The 19,000-nt window shown below is 34.5% G+C and overlaps 3 protein-coding genes across 4 annotated transcripts; all 3 read right to left on the bottom strand.

The window, feature by feature from the left end:
• Positions 1-677: 677 nt before the first annotated feature.
• Positions 678-2,294, bottom strand: LOC18039819 (lamin-like protein). Its single transcript, XM_006431201.2, has 2 exons — positions 1,929-2,294; positions 678-1,127 (listed from the first exon to the last, which is right to left on the bottom strand). The coding sequence occupies exons 1-2, from the start codon at positions 2,137-2,139 to the stop codon at positions 805-807; spliced, it is 534 nt and encodes a 177-aa protein (XP_006431264.1). The 5' UTR covers positions 2,140-2,294; the 3' UTR covers positions 678-804.
• A 712-nt stretch (positions 2,295-3,006) lies between these two features.
• On the bottom strand, positions 3,007-5,042 carry LOC18039461 (lamin-like protein). Its single transcript, XM_006431200.2, has 2 exons — positions 4,729-5,042; positions 3,007-3,623 (listed from the first exon to the last, which is right to left on the bottom strand). Exons 1-2 carry the CDS (start codon positions 4,901-4,903, stop codon positions 3,283-3,285), a joined length of 516 nt encoding a protein of 171 aa, XP_006431263.1. The 5' UTR covers positions 4,904-5,042; the 3' UTR covers positions 3,007-3,282.
• A 1,735-nt stretch (positions 5,043-6,777) lies between these two features.
• LOC18039460 (chorismate mutase 1, chloroplastic) lies at positions 6,778-10,992 on the bottom strand. 2 transcript variants are annotated; one of them, XM_006431198.2, is made up of 7 exons: positions 10,351-10,992; positions 8,976-9,201; positions 8,732-8,818; positions 8,253-8,396; positions 7,696-7,788; positions 7,326-7,563; positions 6,778-7,098 (listed from the first exon to the last, which is right to left on the bottom strand). In XM_006431198.2, the coding sequence occupies exons 1-6, from the start codon at positions 10,542-10,544 to the stop codon at positions 7,330-7,332; spliced, it is 978 nt and encodes a 325-aa protein (XP_006431261.1). In that variant the 5' UTR covers positions 10,545-10,992; the 3' UTR covers positions 6,778-7,098; positions 7,326-7,329. The 2 variants fall into 2 exon arrangements, with proteins under 2 accessions (XP_006431261.1, XP_006431262.1); XM_006431199.2 differs by lacking the exon at positions 6,778-7,098 and having other exon boundaries at positions 7,112-7,563.
• Between the last annotated feature and the right edge of the window lie 8,008 nt (positions 10,993-19,000).

Raw genomic sequence — 19,000 nt, 5'->3', positions numbered from 1 at the left:
AAATTATATTTAATCATATTAATCTTTCTTCTTTCTAGCATTATCGCAAGCACTCTTGTTTGATTAGTTTGAAAAGTTCATTAAACTTACTTAGTAACTTTTGTGCTAAAAATTGTATAAGTGCCGCACGAGGTGTTGTGTATTATACTTATCACGTGACACGAAGCTGGCTAGAATAGAAGCTGCAGTATATTTTTTTTGTCTCCCTTAATTGCGTAATAAATACATTTAGCATTATAAAGGATCAAAGATAAATTTTCTTGACTAAAGTTGGTTGGTGTGAGTGATTCGGCACTCTCACTCCTTAAGAGAGATTAGAGGTTCAAGTCCCGCTCTCGTATAAAGTCATCACTTTGGCCAGCACTTTACCCCTTACGGAAAGATCCAGTGTGAGCGGAGATTAGCCTGAATTGTGATACGGATTTAAAGATACCTACTATAGTTGTAGGCCACTCAGGATCACCTTGTGTTTCAGACAAAAAATAATAATAATAAATTTTCTTAATAAGGCAAGGGAATCCTTTTGTCTCATCGGGGATGGGGACAAGACGTTGATGATTCATCTCATTATTATTCAATTTGATTTCATTCCAAATTTCCTTTTCTTATTCATTAAACAGAAGAACTTTTTATTTATTATTATTTTTTAAAAAGGAACTCATATGCACGTAGAAAAGCCAATTTCGACAATTCCTAGTTTTTTTTGCCAAATCAATATTGTCTATGCATATCATAATACATTTTAATGTTCCACTACAGAAAAGTAGCCACCCAAGCTAGATACATATAATACTGTATACATACTTAAAGCACGCTCCATGTCAAAGAAATTGAAGCTGTGACCATTACTAGAGCCATAATCCGGCTGCCGGTACTCGACGGAGAGCCGTTTCTCGCCTGAACCGGAGCCGGGGTCGGCGTGGTTTCTTGAACAAAAATGGCAGCTTTGAGACCACCCCAACAGAAGCCTCGACCACTGAGGAAGTAGTAAGGCCTTGGCTCAGTGAGCTGAAACACATCTCTCCCGCCTTTTGTTATATTCTTGATGAATCCTTGATCATTGCAGCTCTCATAACTTGTTTTGTTCACCTCCAACACATTGTACATGTTCTTGTCAAAGTTGAAAACTTGTAAAACAAAAAATAATAATAATAAATAAATAAATATCTAAGTGCACAAATTAGGATGAAACTTCATCATTTGTACGTGACTCTGAATTTATTATGTGCATATAATCAATTATTTTAATTACATTTTGTATCTTACCACCGAAGAGATAAAATTAAAATCAGTTTCTTCTTGATCTGGTATCTTAAATTCATGTTTGGTTAAAAGAAATAAGAGAAAAGAAAAGGGACAAAAAGAGAGAGAGAGAGAGAATTAAAAAAAAAAAAAGATTTAATATCAATTTCATTATTTGACTTGGACAAAAAATTCATTTATTCATATCTCCCCTTCTTTTATTTCTTAAAACTAAAACATATATGCCATAAAGTTTTTTCATGACTTAAAAGATTACTAGAAAAAAAAAAAAAAGAATCATAATTTTCTTCAAATTGGGCACGCATGCATACAATCAACATTTCCTATGAGTTACAGCAATAGTTAAGGGGAAAATTTTTGCGTTAAGTATAAAGAATACGTAGATAAGAATGAATTAAGATGGCTTTTCACGATGTCACAATTGCCCAAATTAAAACTGCAATTTACAGCTAAGATTGTATAGAGAAACAAATAATTACTAAAAATAAGAAAGATTAGCTGGCAGAGTTAGAAAAAGAAAAAAGAAAAAAGAATCATAGATCATTATGATTGTTAAAGAAATTCAATTTTCCAATTTTCTTTCAGTACGTAAAGCACAAACTTGATTGATTGTCAAAAGCCTATGATTATGAAGAAAAGAAGAGAGAGAGAGAGAGAGAGAATACTAAGCCAATCGTTGACGTAAAAAGATTCATGGCTAGACCATTCAGTGAAGTTAACACTGGGAGTCCATCCCAATTTTCCTCCCACTCGATGCAAAGTGCCGGTGCCCGAAACACACCCCATCATCATGCTAATCATCATCATCTTTGTGATCAAACCCCTAATTTTGCTGCACATAACCTCCATTGGTTTCACTTTCAGTACTGACCTCATCTCACCCTTTAATTCCCTCTATCTTGACTATTGAGCTACCTCTGGTGGTTGTGAAATTATTAAAGGGTTTTTAGCTTAAATTAGCCAACCCAAAAAAAAAAGACTGTAAGATTTATTACTTAGCGTAACGACAATGGAGTTGTTTCTTCATGCCATGTATAGCATGAAAATTATGATCTATGAGTTGGCGAAAGGATACCACGCCTAATTTAGCAGTAACGTTCAATTTTGTTGTACCAATCAAACCCCCCACCTTTTTTGGATTTTTGTTTTTTTTCTTTTTTCTTTTCTTTCTTATCACATGATTACCGAGCATGTGTTGATAAATAATAAGAAGTTTGAGAGTACTTTTGTCGTCCCGCTCAATACAACGAAATTATTTAACATAAATATCAGCTAATATAAATTATGCCGTTCAATATACCAAAATCAATCCGAGGCAGTCAATGATGACATTTGCAGATTTTATCATATGATTTGTTGAAAGATTATACAATAAGAGATATTATAAGCTTCATTTATTTTAGCATCAACAAACCTACAATACTTACCATCTTTACGAGATAAAGCTTCCCTTAGCAAATTAATAAAATTATTAACCATACTATAAATTTTTGGGTGCTCCTGGAGCATAGGATATATTGCTCTTTTTTTCATTCTCTCCTTATCATGTATGCTTCATATGTGCGTGCATGCACACATGAAAAATAACAAATAGATAAAAGAACCATGAAACATTGCTCCAATAGTAGATGATTATGATGAACAGGCACAGCCGTCCTTATATAATTAATTAATGGCCCATTTTATAAAGAAAAGGTGGCGTGGCATACAGCATGTTACATACCACTAAGAAATTCAAAAGCATTTCCCCAAATCATGCATTCAATTTCTCCAATAAATAAAAGAAAATCTTAGTCTCTTTGTCAACAAATCCAACAACCACAACACTACATTTCAAATTCGAACACCAAACACTACCTTCACTAATTCACGACCCAACACAAAATAGTTTGCCCCAGTAAGAAAATTTTCCCCCCGAAAAAATAAGTGGAAGAGGACTCAGTTCCTTTCACAAATAGATTTAAGGAATGTCTAAGGAGATTCTGATTATCCTTATAAATAATTCTAAGCTTGACATTGTTACCAGAACCGGACGAATGCATCCCAGACAGCACCAATGGCAAAAACTGCTGGCAAAACAAGCTGGCCTCTGTAGAGAGTACTTGGTGTGCCGCTCTTTTCTTTAATAGGGGAAGCCGAGGGAGGAGGAGGCGGGTTCTCAACACGGACAGCTAACTTCATGCCACCATAGCAGAAGCCCTTTCCGCTGATGAAGTAGTAATGCCGGGTCACATTCAGAGGAACCACATCTCTTCCTGCTCCTGTGGTCCAGTTGTGAAGGGGATGATCAGAGTTGCATGATTCGTAGTCTGTTTTGTTCACCTCTAGCACGTTCATCTGGTTCCTGTCATACACAAAGACTGGGGAAAAACAGAGTAACCAAGTGGCAATATATCAAATATATTATGCAAAGTGAATTCTTAAAATTGGTGGAAACAGAATGATCAATTGATGCATTAGCACAAAGTGAATGCTGTACAAGAGTTCACATAATAAGTCAATGATACTCATGTTTTATAGTATCGATTAATTCAGCTGAAAAAAAAAAAAAACAAGCATGTTACCCAATTTAAAAAAGATACCGAATGCATGAACAATAAAGTTGCCAGTTTGGGGAAAGGATGAATAACTAAATTGTTATGGTTCGCGAAACAAATACCAAAAGAGAAAACAAAACCTTTTCAAAGAACGGAAACAGAAATTCAAAACCATTTTTTCAACTAACAGAAACCGACAACACAAGAAAGGTGAGTAAGAAGAGAGAATTCATCTCCACAGCGAAACGAACTGAGAGCATCAAGCAAAATCTCCCAATCTTGGTAAACCATAATTGCAGAGAAAACAAATGAAAGGAGAAATCAAATCCGAACAAGCACTCACAACAGCTTCTTACATATCTACTTTTCCCACTTTCTCAAGTTTTCCATTAGCCCTCAATGTCTCGATGGAAGAAGTAGTTCCACATATATCGACAAACAATTAAAGATCTCAATATTTACAATCCACGACCAAGTTGTTATTTTTAACACAAACATAGCTACCCTACTGACAAAATCATAGGAAATCAACCGTTTTCTTCTTCAATGCCAACAAACTAAAACTGTTAAAGGCCACAAACTTGAAACAAGCAAACACAGAACAAACAAGAAACACAAAATTTCAAGAGTATCAAGTCACTTCAAGCATTAGTAGATCTAACAAATTTAGCTTCAAAAGCAAACAGACAAAAAAAAGAGGACTAAAATTAAACAATATGAGCTTTGCCATCGCTACTCACTCACACAAATCACTACGACATAATAAACAGCAGCTAAAGGAGCCCCAAATCTTAAACAACATACAAAAGAACCGGTCCAAAGCCAAATTCCATGCAGAAAAAAAAAAACCCCAATAAGCTCCAAGTCACCGGCAACTCAAAGGAAGTAAAGAACAGATCTTAAGATAAGCAAAGAGAGAAGAACTTACAGAGCCAGTCCCCATTGTAAAAGTGCTTATCTTTTGCCCATATGGTATAGTTCACGTTATTGGTCCAACCTTGGTTGGCTCCCACAATCCATCTAGTTGCATCCACCTCCGGCACCAGAATCGTCATGGCAACCACCAGCACGGCCGCCGCCGCCACCGTCATTCCTGCCCTCATTCTCTCTCTCACTCCCGCACTCTCAGCCTTCAAAAAAGAGTTTCAAAGCGGTTTTCTATTCGTTGGGTTCTTATGTTGTCGCTTTTAGTATGGTCCAATCGAGAAAAGTTATTACTTTTTTGTTATTTTTGTAGGAGTCTCTAGAGATCTGTATGTATGATGCATGTACGAGATACAACTAACATGGGTAAATAATTCTGGTTAAAATAATGTTTATTTTACCCAGATCCGATTGCCTTGTTAAATTAAAGGAAACAGAATATCATGCAGTCAATCCTATGATCTCCGCGATCTAAGATTAAGATTCTTTGATTTAATCATCATAAATTTTGAATAATTAGTTGATTTAATTAGCCATATAAGTGTCATTTGTTCAAAATTTTCTTATTATTTCCAAATTGAAATACAAAGCTATCTCTTATTTCTCTGTTTACCTTAATGCCTACTAAACTCTCTTTGTTTTAATTTAAAAAATGATCCTTTAAACCGCATCGTGATTGTTTTTCGGCTACAGGATATATAAAACACTATGAAGTGTAAACTAATGCTCTTACCTTCGTCTAATTAAAATTTAGATGCCTATTTAAAAAAAGAGAGAGAGAGAGAAAGTTGTCCTCGACAGCTTATTTCTGAAAGGAAAATGGTGGAAGCTAGCTATCTATTAGAAAAAAAATTTAAGCATCAAGGTGTGCATTTTTTTAATATGTATATAAGTATATTAAGTAAAGTTGTATCCCTGTAAATGTGTTAGTAATATTAGTAGCAGCAAGAATAAAACTAAAACTATATTTAAAAGATAAAAATTTGAGTTGTTGTACCGCAATAAAAATTAATTTTCGAGATCCTTAATTAGGAATTGTAGCTAAAAAAAAGAAATAAATAAGTAAGTAAAGCTGACAGCGACTGCACGTTTCAAGTCTTAGACGACAGTTGGGACAAAAGCCCTCAATGCTTCACGTTCCTGGGCTTTGGTCACCGTGTCTCCCTGTCTCCTTTTTCACTTCGCATTGATGGTGATGGATGATGGTTCTCTTTAACTGTTGCTTTGTTTTCAGTTTAACAACTTACCGGTCTTACTTACAGTCGCAGTTTCGGTTTTTTTTTTTTTTTTTGAGCTAACGTATGACTGGACTGGACAACCTTCATTCAGTTTAATAAAATATAAAACACACCGTTGAGAAGAAAAAATTATAAAGTTAATACTAATTAATTAATATCAAAGTTTTACCCTTATTTTGAACTTGTCACATATTTCTACCTATTTATTACGACTTGAAATCTACTATGATTTTAGATATATACTTATAATACAATCCATATATCTCGTAAACATTAATTAAATAACTTGCTCCCACAAATAATTTGAGTTGAGAGAAATCTGGTTCTTATACAAAATTTTGGGATAAGAGCCCTATACGGCCTTCAATTGAAAACACGTTTACGTTACACTTTAAAATCTGACACATAATTTTGCTAAATTGCCTTCTTGCGTGCCTGGCTACCTTGCGCTTGGTGCAGCCATGCAAATTTTGTCATTTCTGAAAAAAATAAAATAAAAATGTGAACATGATGTGCGTAGCGTAGCTTTTGTTTGAATCCTCATATCATTTATGCATTTCTTCCGGTTTATTCTATTTTTGTCTATCTTTGAATGCATAACAGTTGGATGAAAATAACAGCTTCCATCAAATCTTGAACGTCTGTTTGAACAATTAAACTTTTGGGGACCATATTTACTCTATTTTTTTTAGAGAGGCACACAAAAGAAAAAAAAAGCAATTCATTTTTTATTTCTATTTTAAATTTGTCAATGGGTGTTGGGTATAAGGTTCGACTGATTTCATGAATTAACTGGGGCAAGCCTTGGAAAAAAAAAAAAAAAAAAAAAAAAAGCCCTGAAATATAAAGGTGATTGTAGTTCCAAACATCATGATGAATTGACAGCAAGAATAAATTACTAACATATAAATTTAACAAGCATGATTATTGGAATAGTTTTATACGATTTTGCCTGCTAAAGATATTGGTAAGATCCACGGCTTGCCTCTGCATCCTTGGAACCTTGTAAGGACCGAAATGGCCAAATTCATCATGATAAATCATAAATATGGTACACACAAATCATCAACCGAAGCACCGTGTTACGTATCGTATAAGGCTCTCTCCTTTCACCTCTGTAACATGCAGGCTCAGATCTAGCGACCAAGAAATATAGAGCATCAATTTCATGAAATCTCAAGATCATCTAGTTATGGGATAACTGCTACTTTCACAATTATAAAAACGCACGTGGGGGGCGGCCTGTCACAAGCTTATTTAATTACAAACTTCAGCAGCAGCAGCAAAACCAAAATCCAAATTGGAGTTTCAGATAAAATTTGTTAACGTATGTTAACATAAAAGGGTGAGCGAGATTCTATACCTATTCAATCCAACCTTCTCAATAAGTAAGCGACTTGGACTTCCTTTGTTAATGGCATGATCCAGTCCCCATACAGATCTGCCACCAAGCTTGGGTTTATTTTGTAAACGGGATGAGCTCCGTTTCCATCATGGGGTGTAACTTCTTGACCATAAGCTCTGGCTTTCATCAATACTCTTTGTTTGACCGCCTCCTCTACTGTTGGGTATGTCAGAATTTCCATCAACTTATTGCTGTCCTGGAAAAATTCACCGAGAAAATCATATTAGCCAATGAAATCCAAGTTTGAGGAGTGACAATGAATTTTACAGGGACCATGAAGCAGAAGTGTGTTTGGAATGAACTGAAGAAAGGATTACTATAATTATACCTGTGCCTGAATGGCAGCTTTATATGCATCTGGATCTGCTAGAAATTTTGCTTCCGCTACAAATTTACCATAATGTATTCTCTTGGACAAAATCTGCGATCACAAGAAGATGTGAAGTGCTCAGCATTCATTAGAAGTGAATTGGCCAAGATATAATCACTCCTTCAAAATGAAACTAATCAGATTGATGCAGTGATCTCACAGGATATTTCATCCTGGCACCACAGGTATATTATAGTACTTTGGTCGACAGGTATAGATAGGGAGTAAATATGTGACATATGTCACACTTAAGCCTGATGCAGGAGGCAATATCATAAACAGGCAACAGAAATCCTAAGAGAGATCAATGAACCACAATGCACTTTATGTTCAACACAATACACAATGGTGACATACAGACACTTGGAATATGCAGTTGAGAAAGCTCAGTTCAGGAAACTTTAATTTTGATGAAAAATATCAGTTCCTTGTCAGTGCTATCCAAATGCCTCCATTTGGTAATCTGACTGTATGAAATCTTCAATGAATATAAATAGATTTGTTGAGAAACATACCTGCAAGCACATTGTATCACAAACAGCAGCTGATCCACAATTGCCATCATCTCCTTCCTCTACTAATCTTGGGATGAGATCTCTGAAATACATGTTCCAAACTTTAATATTTATATTGATTGAATCAGCTATGGGATGGAGTACCTGACGATTGTTTATAAAAAAAAGGTTTAAATCAGAAGCAGAACCAAGAAAAAAAATGACCAAAACAATTGATAAATAAGGATAAAGATAAACTACTCTTTAATCAAATTCATAAACTACTCTTTAATCAAATTCATGTTGAGGCAATGCTTACATGCTGTGAATTTAAATTGAAAAAGCTAACTGGAATTTCAGAGTCATAGCAAAAAAATAACTGCACAAACATGTCAGGGAATTGATCTCTGAGGTTGATCTCCAAACAAGGATCTAGGAGGACTAAAACTATCAGGGGATAGAAACAAAAACATTACTTACAATGCATTCTACAAATTTACCTGTGGGTACTGCATAGGTGGCAACACTGGGTCAGGCAGTTGATCAGGAAAGAATGGATGCTCATCCGGGCTTTGGTATCGGCCCAACTAATATGAAAATAAATTTGGTTAGAACTCAAATGAAATAAATCTCTTTTTCCTTTCTCCATTTGCAGCACACTCAAATCATTAATATTAAACAGGTTTATCAACTTAACAACAAGGGTAGGATAAAACAAAGGGAAAAAAGAAAACTGTTAAATACCTTGGAGTGAAGTTTTTCAGTTTCTTTAAGTATGTACTCCACCAATGAGCAACGTTGTCCGTCTATGGTGAAAGCATCAGGGTCATATGTATCTGCATTAATACAATATTGAGCTCTCTCTAAAAGGCTAAATATTATGCTATCCTCTTGTCGAATTAATGATTTTCTTATGCCCTCCAGTTTCATGTTTTCACTTTCATCGACCCTTCCCTTTCTTTTTGATGACCTACACAGACAAAAAGCCTCGATTACATACTCCGCTTACTGTGACTCGAAAGCTAAAATGCCCAAAGTCTTACAAGGGAAAGCCAAAACGTTATGAGGTAAATTCGATAATAGACAAAAACACCTATAATGTGTTCATATCAGCATATGGCAGAGTGAGAGCAGCAAGCCATTACTACATAGCAAGAGTTTCAGAGAGTAACTGAAATAGATGTCATAAGTTTGCAGTGAAATTTGCACTGAACAATGTCAATGAACTATTAGTGTCCGGAAGATTATGGTGTTACAATTCACCAGATAAAGTCACGTACACATGATGAAACTTGTTCAAACAATGGAATTCACTATAATGGGCAGTTCATTTAGGCCCATTAAGAGCACGCAGCTTGATGTTGGAATGCTTTTGCTACAAATAATCATGCTTGTTAATGAGAAAGACAAATGTTAAACTTTTATTTGAAATGGCAAATTCTGTACATCCGAGGCAAAATATATGACTTTGGATTACATAGACAAAGACCATATTATAGCAGAGGTCCTAAACAATGTGAAAAAGATGGCTATTTTGTTACTCATTAATCTATTCTATAGGGCAACATAATACAGGGTCTCTAGAAACTAGGCACAACCTCAAACAGATACATTTGAGGTGGAGTCAAAACAGATCCAAGAATCAAGCAAGCTCCCTCCCAACCAACCAATGAAAAATTAGGTACATAAAAAATCAGGGACACATCCACCTCGCCCATATCGAGTCAACAATATCCTTAACAATACAATGTTGGAAACACAGAATTATGACAACAAAAACCCAAAAAAAAAAAAAATTCCAATAACTTGTAAAGGTCATGGCTTTAGGAAAACTGCCAACCTAGAACCAGACATCACAATTCCAAGAATCACAGAATAACACACCCTCAAATCTTAAAAAATGTCGATAAAAATTTATTGGAAAAAAAATGAATAAATGCACTAAGAACTCTAGCCACATTGTAAAGGTCATGGGACGTTACCAAGTATTTCGAGAATCAATAACCAACACATCCTAAAAGGTCCAAAAGATATCAACAAAAATAACAGATACTCATTATTCAAAATCGAGTGAAAACTGCATTAATAAACAAATTTAAAAGAAAAATTTGAACATTACCCAATAAGAGCGGTTGCAGCCATGGCATTAACGGGTTGAACACGTTTCACTGGCAAACTCCAAAACAAAACTGTGGAGACAGAGCTCTGTCTGGTTCTGAGAGTAAAAGGGTAACTAGGTCTCCAAAACTTGGATGCATTAAGACCTGGAATTGTAGGAGAAGAGGCTGAGGCTCTCAACAGCTTGGTCTCCATTGAAAAGAAAGCGTTTTACAAAGAATAGAGAGAATGAAATGCAAATGGGGGCTTCAAAAACTAAAAAAGGTTTATTGGCGAGGGGTAGGCGGTTAGGTGAAGAAGCTCAAGAGTTGGTGGTAACACGAGTGGGAACGGACACCGCAACTTGGCTTGCTTACCTTTGCCCTATTAATTTAATCTATAATTGTTGCTTAGAAAAAACGAAGCTTCCATTTTGTTATTTTTATTAGATGCGATGTGAAAGAGAGAGAGATGCGGTCGCTCTAGACTCCTCTGCGTCTACCAACGGAGGACGACATCGCATCGCACTTATGACCTACCATCATCTATCGATTCGTCGTCACTCATCATGTCATGTGGAGTTACAATTTTGACACGTCTCCAATGGTCGATGGGGTTCTTGCTCGGCCGGCCCTAGACCACTGGAGCCCTTAAGCAAAAAAATTTCTATGAGACCTACTCAACATGAACATTCGAAAAACATAAATTTCTAATTATATTTTAAATTTCAACAATAATCGACAAGATCCATAGAAATTTTAAAGAAGTAAAATAGTTCAGAAGATAATTTTTTTACTTCCTTTTGAATTAATATTTCAAGAAATTATTTTTTTCCTTTTAAAAGCAAGCCAATAAATATAATAATTTTCATTATAAAAAGAAGCGTAAGAAATTATTTAATATAAAATAATTAATAAATTAACTAGATTTTACATTGGAAAAATAATAATGAATAAATTAGCAGTTAGTATATTTCATTAATTATAATTCTTTAATATTAAGTTTACCATGTATAAAAAAAAAAAAAAAATTCTAAGAGAGGTTTAAAAAATATTCTTTCCTATTATACCTAATTTAAAAAATTTATGAATTTTAGTATTGGCCTTCTTAAAATACAGATCTTAAGTTACCGCCAACTTTACCTAAGCTTAAAACTAGGGATGGCAATGGGGAGGGGAGGGGAGGGGACCAATCTCCCCGTATCCATCCCCAATATTTTGCGTATGTCCCCGTCCCCTCCCCGTACCCGTCAGAATTACTTGAGAGAATTCTCATCCCCTTCCCGAATAATAACATGGGATCCCCGAAGGTCCCCGATCCCCGAATAACTAATACATTTTTTTTTTCGATTTTGAGTTAATCATATTAAAAAAAATTCAAATAAAAGTAAAGTTCGAAATATATTTTACATTAATATCCATTACAAAAGTCACATACATTAAATTAGTAAGTAACGCAGCATGCAAGGGATATAAACTTCTTTTACAAACTATTATGAAAAAATTAATAGTCTAATACAAAATTGTTACAAATAAAATCGAATTTAGATTCAAAATTAACTTTTTCAATGGTGGCGTGGACACTTTATAAATGTGGACTATTCCCTTTACAACACAATAGTTAAATCGGAACAAATCAAGAGTAAATATTAGATTATATTATATTATATTATATATTAAAATTATGATTCGCTGTGGGCAATTATAACATCTAAAAATAAATAAAAAAATAAATTTAAGTTTAAAATATTTAAAGAATATTAAAAATAAAATTTTTTGGGCTAATAGAATCTACTCGGTCTTTTTAATGTCCTAAATAAAAATTTAGGACTTTAATTAGTTAATTAGGCCTAAAAGTTTAATAATATAAATATTTTGATATTTTTTATTTTTTCCAATATTTATAATTTTATAATTTAAAATTTATTTATTAATAATTTTAAAAAATTAAAATAAAATTAAAAATTAAAATGAGAAAATAAGTAGAAGATGAGGATTCTACCTTATCTCCATCCCCTCCCCAAATAAAAAATTAAGTATAAAATTATTTTCATATTCTTCCCAAATAAAAAAAATCTTCAAAAATATTCGTCTCCGTAAAAATTTTTGTCATCCCTACGTAAAACCGCCTTCACTTTTGTTCTAGAGCTTGTGGGGCAATAGCGTCTTAATAAGAGCAGACACGTGGCCTTCATACAAGTGGTGCAAACATTTATAAATTATTTTACACAACGATGTCGCTCTTTTTCTTATAGAGGAAATCAGAGTTAATAATTGTGCATGCGTCATTTAGCGTCAGACTCAGCCCCCACTTGTTCGCGCACCAGACATTCCACCAAGTGCGCCGCGCCGCCATTCCCGTCAATATGGTAGTTAAATCTAACGGCTCCATCTAAGATTTGAGGAATTGACCAATTTACCCATTATTTGAATTTGAATTGGTTAAATTTCAAAATTCCAGATCACTACAATCAAAAAAAAAAAAAAAAAAAATTCCAGATCACACTTTACAATTGTGTTGCTGCCCTTAAAGTACAATTTATTTCACAATTGTCAAAAATCAACGGTACGCGTAGAGCTGTGGGACCTCTCCATATTAATATCATCATCATCATCATCATCATCATCATCATCATCATCCCCGCAAATTCTGGAGCAATGCTTCCAAGTTGCAACTAAAACTGGGGAATAAATGTATGCTAAAAGGGTTTTTTTTTTTTTTTTTTTTCCCTGAACAGAATCTATATTATTCATCATCATCTCACTTTCTTTGATTTAATTTATAATTATATAGAAGGAGAAACCTTAGGTGCAACTGTGGTACCGTGCCACAGTTACATCTAATCGTTGGATGCCAGTGGATCCCATTAATCTAACTGTATTCAACGACTAGATGCAACTGTAGCACGGTGCCACAGTTACACCGTAGCTTGATCTTATATAGAAACCTATCCAAAGACAGAAGCTTAAAAAATCATATAAAAGACAAAAAAAAAATAAAAAAAAAATATTGCGTTCATATGTAATGTAACATTGTTTCTTTAATCTATACGTATCATTATTTAATTCAAAATGATTTTTGAAACGATCAAAACATGCATTTCTTTTGATAATAATGTATCAAATAATAATAAGTAGCCTACCAAGGAAGAAGAAGTCGCATCACATGTCCTATATAATGACAAATTCCAAAATAATAATAACAATAATAAGCGTCTCCATATTATTTGGCCTTTTGAATTAAAATATAATAAATAATGAGTAGCAATCTGACAAAAGGGCATAAATCAAATGAATCATGATTCATACTTATCGTGTATAATACGTATCCAATGTGGCATGCATCGTAGTGATAATATCTTTGCACAATTACAATGACAGTATAAATTTGTTATCCTAAATAGTGTAGCACATGGTCTTTCATTTATTCATTAAAATTTAGTATTACGAAATCATTTCAGTAATAATAATATAAACAGTTAATTATTGGCAAATACATGAGATTAATTTATTGCTGGCACGCTCGTCGGGAATTCGAATATAAACTTTGTATTCTAACCGAAGAAGCATATGGTTACTCTAAAATTTTAGGGGGAATTTATTAAATATAAACGACCAACTAGCTTTGCAAATGCAAGTTTATATTAACAAAAGAAATTGGGATTTACTAATTTCTAACTAGTGAAGAGGAAAAAAATTTAAGAGTGTCCTTCTAGTATGCTCTCTTTCTCTTTGAAAATAGAATAAAAGAATGGAGTAGTTTGGAGCTTTAATGGCTACATATCTCACTCATTTATTTTGAGTGTCTTTTTGTTATTTTTCGTTGGTGGTTAAATCGGGGGAGTGATTTATGAGAGTGGGTAGGAGTCTTAAGACACTGGAGTTCCAAACACATGGTAGGTAGTAGGTAAACAGTTGAGTTGTGCCCACCACTCATGGACATATAGGAATTAATACGTAAATGCAAAGCAATCTCCATCCGCGAAGGAAATGAACGTAAGTTAATTTTCAGAAGTGGCATGGAAGAAAAAGGAGGACGCATTATGGCTAACTTACTGATTGCGAAAATATTATTGACAAGGAGCATACACACGAAAAGGATCTGGATTGCATTAGTGCAGGCATGGAAAACAGCAAAAGAGGTGAAAATTGAAAACTTGGGCAACAATATCTTTATTTTAAAGTATGAGTTGGAAGCTGATAAGCGAAAAGTAATGGTTGGAGGGCGATGACATTTTGACAGAGCCTTGATTGTACTTAAAGAGCCCAACGGAATTGGAAATATGAGAAAGTAAGAATTCACACATGCAATCTTTTGGATACAAATTCACAATGTTCCGTTAGTATGTATGGAGTGAGATAATGTTCAGAAGTTGGAGGGAATTATTGGGAGAGGTGCTAGAGGTAAAAACCGATGATAAGGGGGAATCGGGCTTATAAGTAAGAGTTAGAATAACCATTGAAATTACGAAACCATCATAGAAAATGTTTTTTTTTTTAGTTGGATTATGAAGATGAAGTGGAGTTGCCAGTATTGTATGAACGGCTCCTAGATTTCTATTTTTGCTATGGAATTATTGGACATCAACTTAAAGAGTGCTCAACATACAATGGGCAACCAAATGAAAAATTGCCTTATGGAGTTTACATAAAGGCATTGTCCAAAGCTGAGAAAACCAAGTTGAATCGAGGAAGAAATAGAGGGAATAGAATGTTTGAGCAACCACTCAATGGATTCAGAGAAGTAGAGCATCATGGAAGAAGGCAACCACAATAATATGGTTTGAACCCAAATGCAAATGAACCCGAGGTAAACCAACCCGGTTCGGAAGAAACTGATAGTCCGGCAGCTAAGACTGATGAGCTATTAATGCAAATGACTCTTGAACCGAGAAAGCAACAAGATAATAGTCAGAAACAATCGAGCTTAGTGGCTGCTGAAAATGTAGCTGACAACATAAATGCTTATGAAAGGCAGGGAAAAGAAGCGAAAAAAAAGAATTGGAAGAACACAAGTAAAAAATTGGTGCTTAATTTAGCACTTGGCCAAATTCCAAACACCAGCTTAAGTCAAGAGAATGAAAATTTAAGTTCAGATGAGGTGGTATATGATGGGCCAAATACAAACACCATTAGGCCTAAGAGAAGAAAATGAAAGTTACAGGCTAAAAGTGCAAGTATCAAAAGGCATAAGTAAAGAGAGGTTATTTGTGGGAAAAAACTTATTTGTGAATAATTAAAACCAAGCTCAAACCACAAAAGAACACGGATTCAAACCCCCTCAAAACCAATACAGTTAAAACAAACTCCTGCAATTTATTTTCACCAAGATACAAACTGAACTGGGATGGCTCGGGAAGGGAAGAAGAAACTAATCTCACTCAAAATGCAATTCAAGTGGTGGAGGCTGTTGATCAGCCCCACCGACAACCATGAGCATATTAAGTTGGAATATCCAAGGGATGAGGAATGACCGGATGCTCATAGCTCTTTAAAAATTCCTCTAGCTGTATAAACCTCAGTTGGTTTTCATGTGCGAAACTAAACTGATGACTATACAAATGAATAATGTGGGAAAGAAGTTGAATTTTAACAATTGTTTTGCTGTAAGTAGTAACGAAAAGAGTGGTGGCTTAGCTATATTATGGAACTCTAGTACAAGGGTAAATATTACCTCATTCAGCAACCATCATATTGATGCTGAAGTAGACACTAAAAATGAGAAGCAGATAAGATCCACTGGGGGTCTATAGACATCCAGAGACGAGTTAGAAAAAGCACATTGGACCTTACTCAGAAGATTGGCGGGTTTGTCTTCATCTCTATGGCTATGCTTTGGTGATTTTAATGAAATATTGCATTTAGAAGAGAAAAATGGAGGAAATGACAGAGAGGCTATTATGATTAGTGAATTTAGAAAAGTTGTCTAGGAGTGTAATTTAAAGGACTTGGGTTGTTTAGGCCACCCGTTTACATGGTCCAATAGAAGATTTAGTCCCTATTTTATTGAAGAGCATCTGAATAGATTTTTGTGTAGCAAAGATTGGACAAAATTTTTTCAAGATCAAATTGTAAAGAATCTGGTTAGTTAGTGTTCTGATCATAACCCAATCTTTATGGAAGCAATATGCATGGGTAATGGAGGATACAATAATTGAAGAATTTTTTCAAGAGTCCATTACGAGGACTTGTGGAGCTCATATGATAAATGCAAAGACATAATCCAGAGAGTTTAGTCAAAAGATGGAAATTGGTCATGGAGTAATGCAGGACTTTTGGGGGTAGCAGTAAGAAATTGGAGAAGCTGATGAACAGAATAAAAGAGCTCTAACAACACAACACACAATATGAGAGTGGTGAGAAAGTGAAGATAAAAATACAAAATTCTTCCACTCAAAAGCTTCATCTAGAAATATGAACAAAATGTGGGGTATTGAATATACACAAGGAAAATTGATGACAGAAGATAAAGAAATAGAGACATAATTTTGTAGATACTTTGCAAAGCTATTTTCTACTTTCAACCCCACTCAAGATCAAAATAGAGGAGGCGCTAAGAGGAATGATTCCAAAAGTGTCATAAAAAATGAATGAGCATCTGAGTCAGTCATTTACAGACGAAAAGATTACAGAAGCATTAGTTCAAATATGCCCAACCAAAGCACCAGGACATGATGGGCTTCTTGTTGCCTTCTATAAAGAGCACTGGAGATCTGTCAAAGGGGCAGTCATCAATACATGTCTTCGTATTCCAAATGAAGCAGGTACTATTAACCCCCGAACCACCCCGATATTGCCTTAATTCATAAAGTTGAAAAACCTAGAAAAGTGACTGAATTTAGACCAATAAGCATGTGTAATGTTATTTACAGAACTGTTGCAAAAACTATTGTCAACCAATTGAAAACCATTTTACACGATGTAATTGATTTGTCTCAAAGTGCATTTATTCTCAACCGATTGATAACTGATAACATCATTGTTGGGTATGAATGCCTCCATAAGATCAGGTATAGTAAAGGCAAGAAAAAGTGACTGGTGGCTTTGAAGCTAGACATAAGTGAAGCTTACTATAGAGTGAGATGAGATTTTTTAAAACAGATTATAATTAGAAATGGAGATATGTTGTCTAAATCTCAGCCCCTGAATTTGTTTTTTTTTTTTTCTCTGTTAGCCTCAGCAAGTTAAAATTTTTTTTTGCACATATTATGAATAAGTAAGGAGATAGTAGGCATCCCTACCTCAAACCTCTCTGTAAAGTGATCATATCCTTAGGCGTTCTATTGATAATTACAGATAAAGATGAAATAGTAATGCAATTCATTATTAATTTCACCAATTTCTCATATTCTTTTTATAGATGACAAATTGATTTTCTCTAGAGCCTCACTCAAAGATTGCGAACACCTCAAGGACATCTTTGATTGTTATGCTCATGTTTCTGGACAATTTTTCAATTTGGTAAGTCTTGTATGTTTTTCAGTGGCAATGTTCATGAAAATCATATTTCAGCGATCAAAAGAATTTTTCAGCTTAACGTGGTATATAAATATGAGAAATATTTGAGGCTGCCCTCGATGATTGGAAGAAATAAAAAGGCTTTCTTTAATGAGATCAATTTAAAAGTTCAGAGTAAGATATCTGGTTAGCAGCAGGAACTGTTTTCAAGTGGAGGGAAAGAGGTCCTGATAAAAGTAGTGGCACAAGCTATTCTAGCTTATGCCATAAGTGTCTTCAAGATACCTATTGGGCTTTGTAATGATATCCAACAATCTATAGCTGCATTTTGGTGGAGCAAAAAGAAAGAGAAGAGAGGCATTTTCTGGACAAAGTGGGAGATGATGAGCCAAGCCAGGATTAGAGAAGGAATGAGTTTTAGAGATATATCAAGCTTTAACAAGCTTTAGTGGCAAAACAAGGCTGCAGATTGATTCAAAATCCAGAGTTTTTAGCAGCTAGAATTTTAAGGGCGAAGTACTTTAAAGAAGGGAATTTTCAGAATGCTTCAATAGGCTCAAATCCATCATACATTTGGAGAAGTATCCTGTGGGGACGACAAGTGATATTGAATGGCTATGGATGGAGAATTAGCAATAGAAGAAATATTTCAATATACAAAGATAATTGAATACTACAACCATCAACTTTCAAACATTTTTCTACTCTAAAAATGTCCTTTGATGGCATTGTATCAGCATTGATATACACTAAAAATAACTGGAAGACAAAGGTGATTGAACAGCAGTTTCTAAAGGAATATGCAGATGTAATTTTGAGCATTCCACTACCAAGGAGAAAAATGAATGATCAAATGATCTTGCACTATAACAAACAAGAGAAATATTCAGTTAAGCTACCAAGTGGCTCTAAATATGAAATTCCTAGATCCTCTTAGATGTTCTGATAGCAACAACAATAATTGGAGCATTATATGGAAGCTTACTCTTCTAGAAAAGATCAAGATTATGTGGAGACAGAGTGGAAAACATTATGCATGCTTTGATTTCTTGCAAACCAGCAAAGAAAGTATGGCAACTCTCATCTTTGGCAAGTGCTTTTCAATAAATAAGAAGTACATACATATTGGGGGATTTGATGATGCTGCATAAGAGATTATGTAGAGCAGATCTAGAGCTACTGGTGAGTATTTTATGGGTGATCTGGCATGCTAGA

The sequence above is a fragment of the Citrus clementina genome, unplaced genomic scaffold (genome assembly GCF_000493195.1).
Source record: "Citrus clementina cultivar Clemenules unplaced genomic scaffold, Citrus_clementina_v1.0 scaffold_6, whole genome shotgun sequence".
Classification (NCBI taxonomy): Eukaryota; Viridiplantae; Streptophyta; class Magnoliopsida; order Sapindales; family Rutaceae; genus Citrus; species Citrus x clementina.
This window is presented reverse-complemented; position numbering and strand designations above follow the sequence as displayed.

Bases quoted from the DNA above. Each gene is read 5' to 3' on its own strand.
- LOC18039819 (XM_006431201.2), bottom strand. From the start codon at position 2,139: ATGAGGTCAGTACTGAAAGTGAAACCAATGGAGGTTATGTGCAGCAAA. The intron at 1,128-1,928 runs GTATTCTCTCTC...TTGTTTTACAAG, and splicing joins TTACGTCAACGATTGGCTTA to TTTTCAACTTTGACAAGAAC.
- LOC18039461 (XM_006431200.2), bottom strand. From the start codon at position 4,903: ATGAGGGCAGGAATGACGGTGGCGGCGGCGGCCGTGCTGGTGGTTGCC. The intron at 3,624-4,728 runs GTAAGTTCTTCT...GTTTTTCCCCAG, and splicing joins TTACAATGGGGACTGGCTCT to TCTTTGTGTATGACAGGAAC.
- LOC18039460 (XM_006431198.2), bottom strand. From the start codon at position 10,544: ATGGAGACCAAGCTGTTGAGAGCCTCAGCCTCTTCTCCTACAATTCCA. The intron at 8,819-8,975 runs GTATTTAACAGT...TTTTCATATTAG, and splicing joins CTGAAAAACTTCACTCCAAG to TTGGGCCGATACCAAAGCCC. The intron at 7,789-8,252 runs GTATGTTTCTCA...TTGTGATCGCAG, and splicing joins GTGATACAATGTGCTTGCAG to ATTTTGTCCAAGAGAATACA.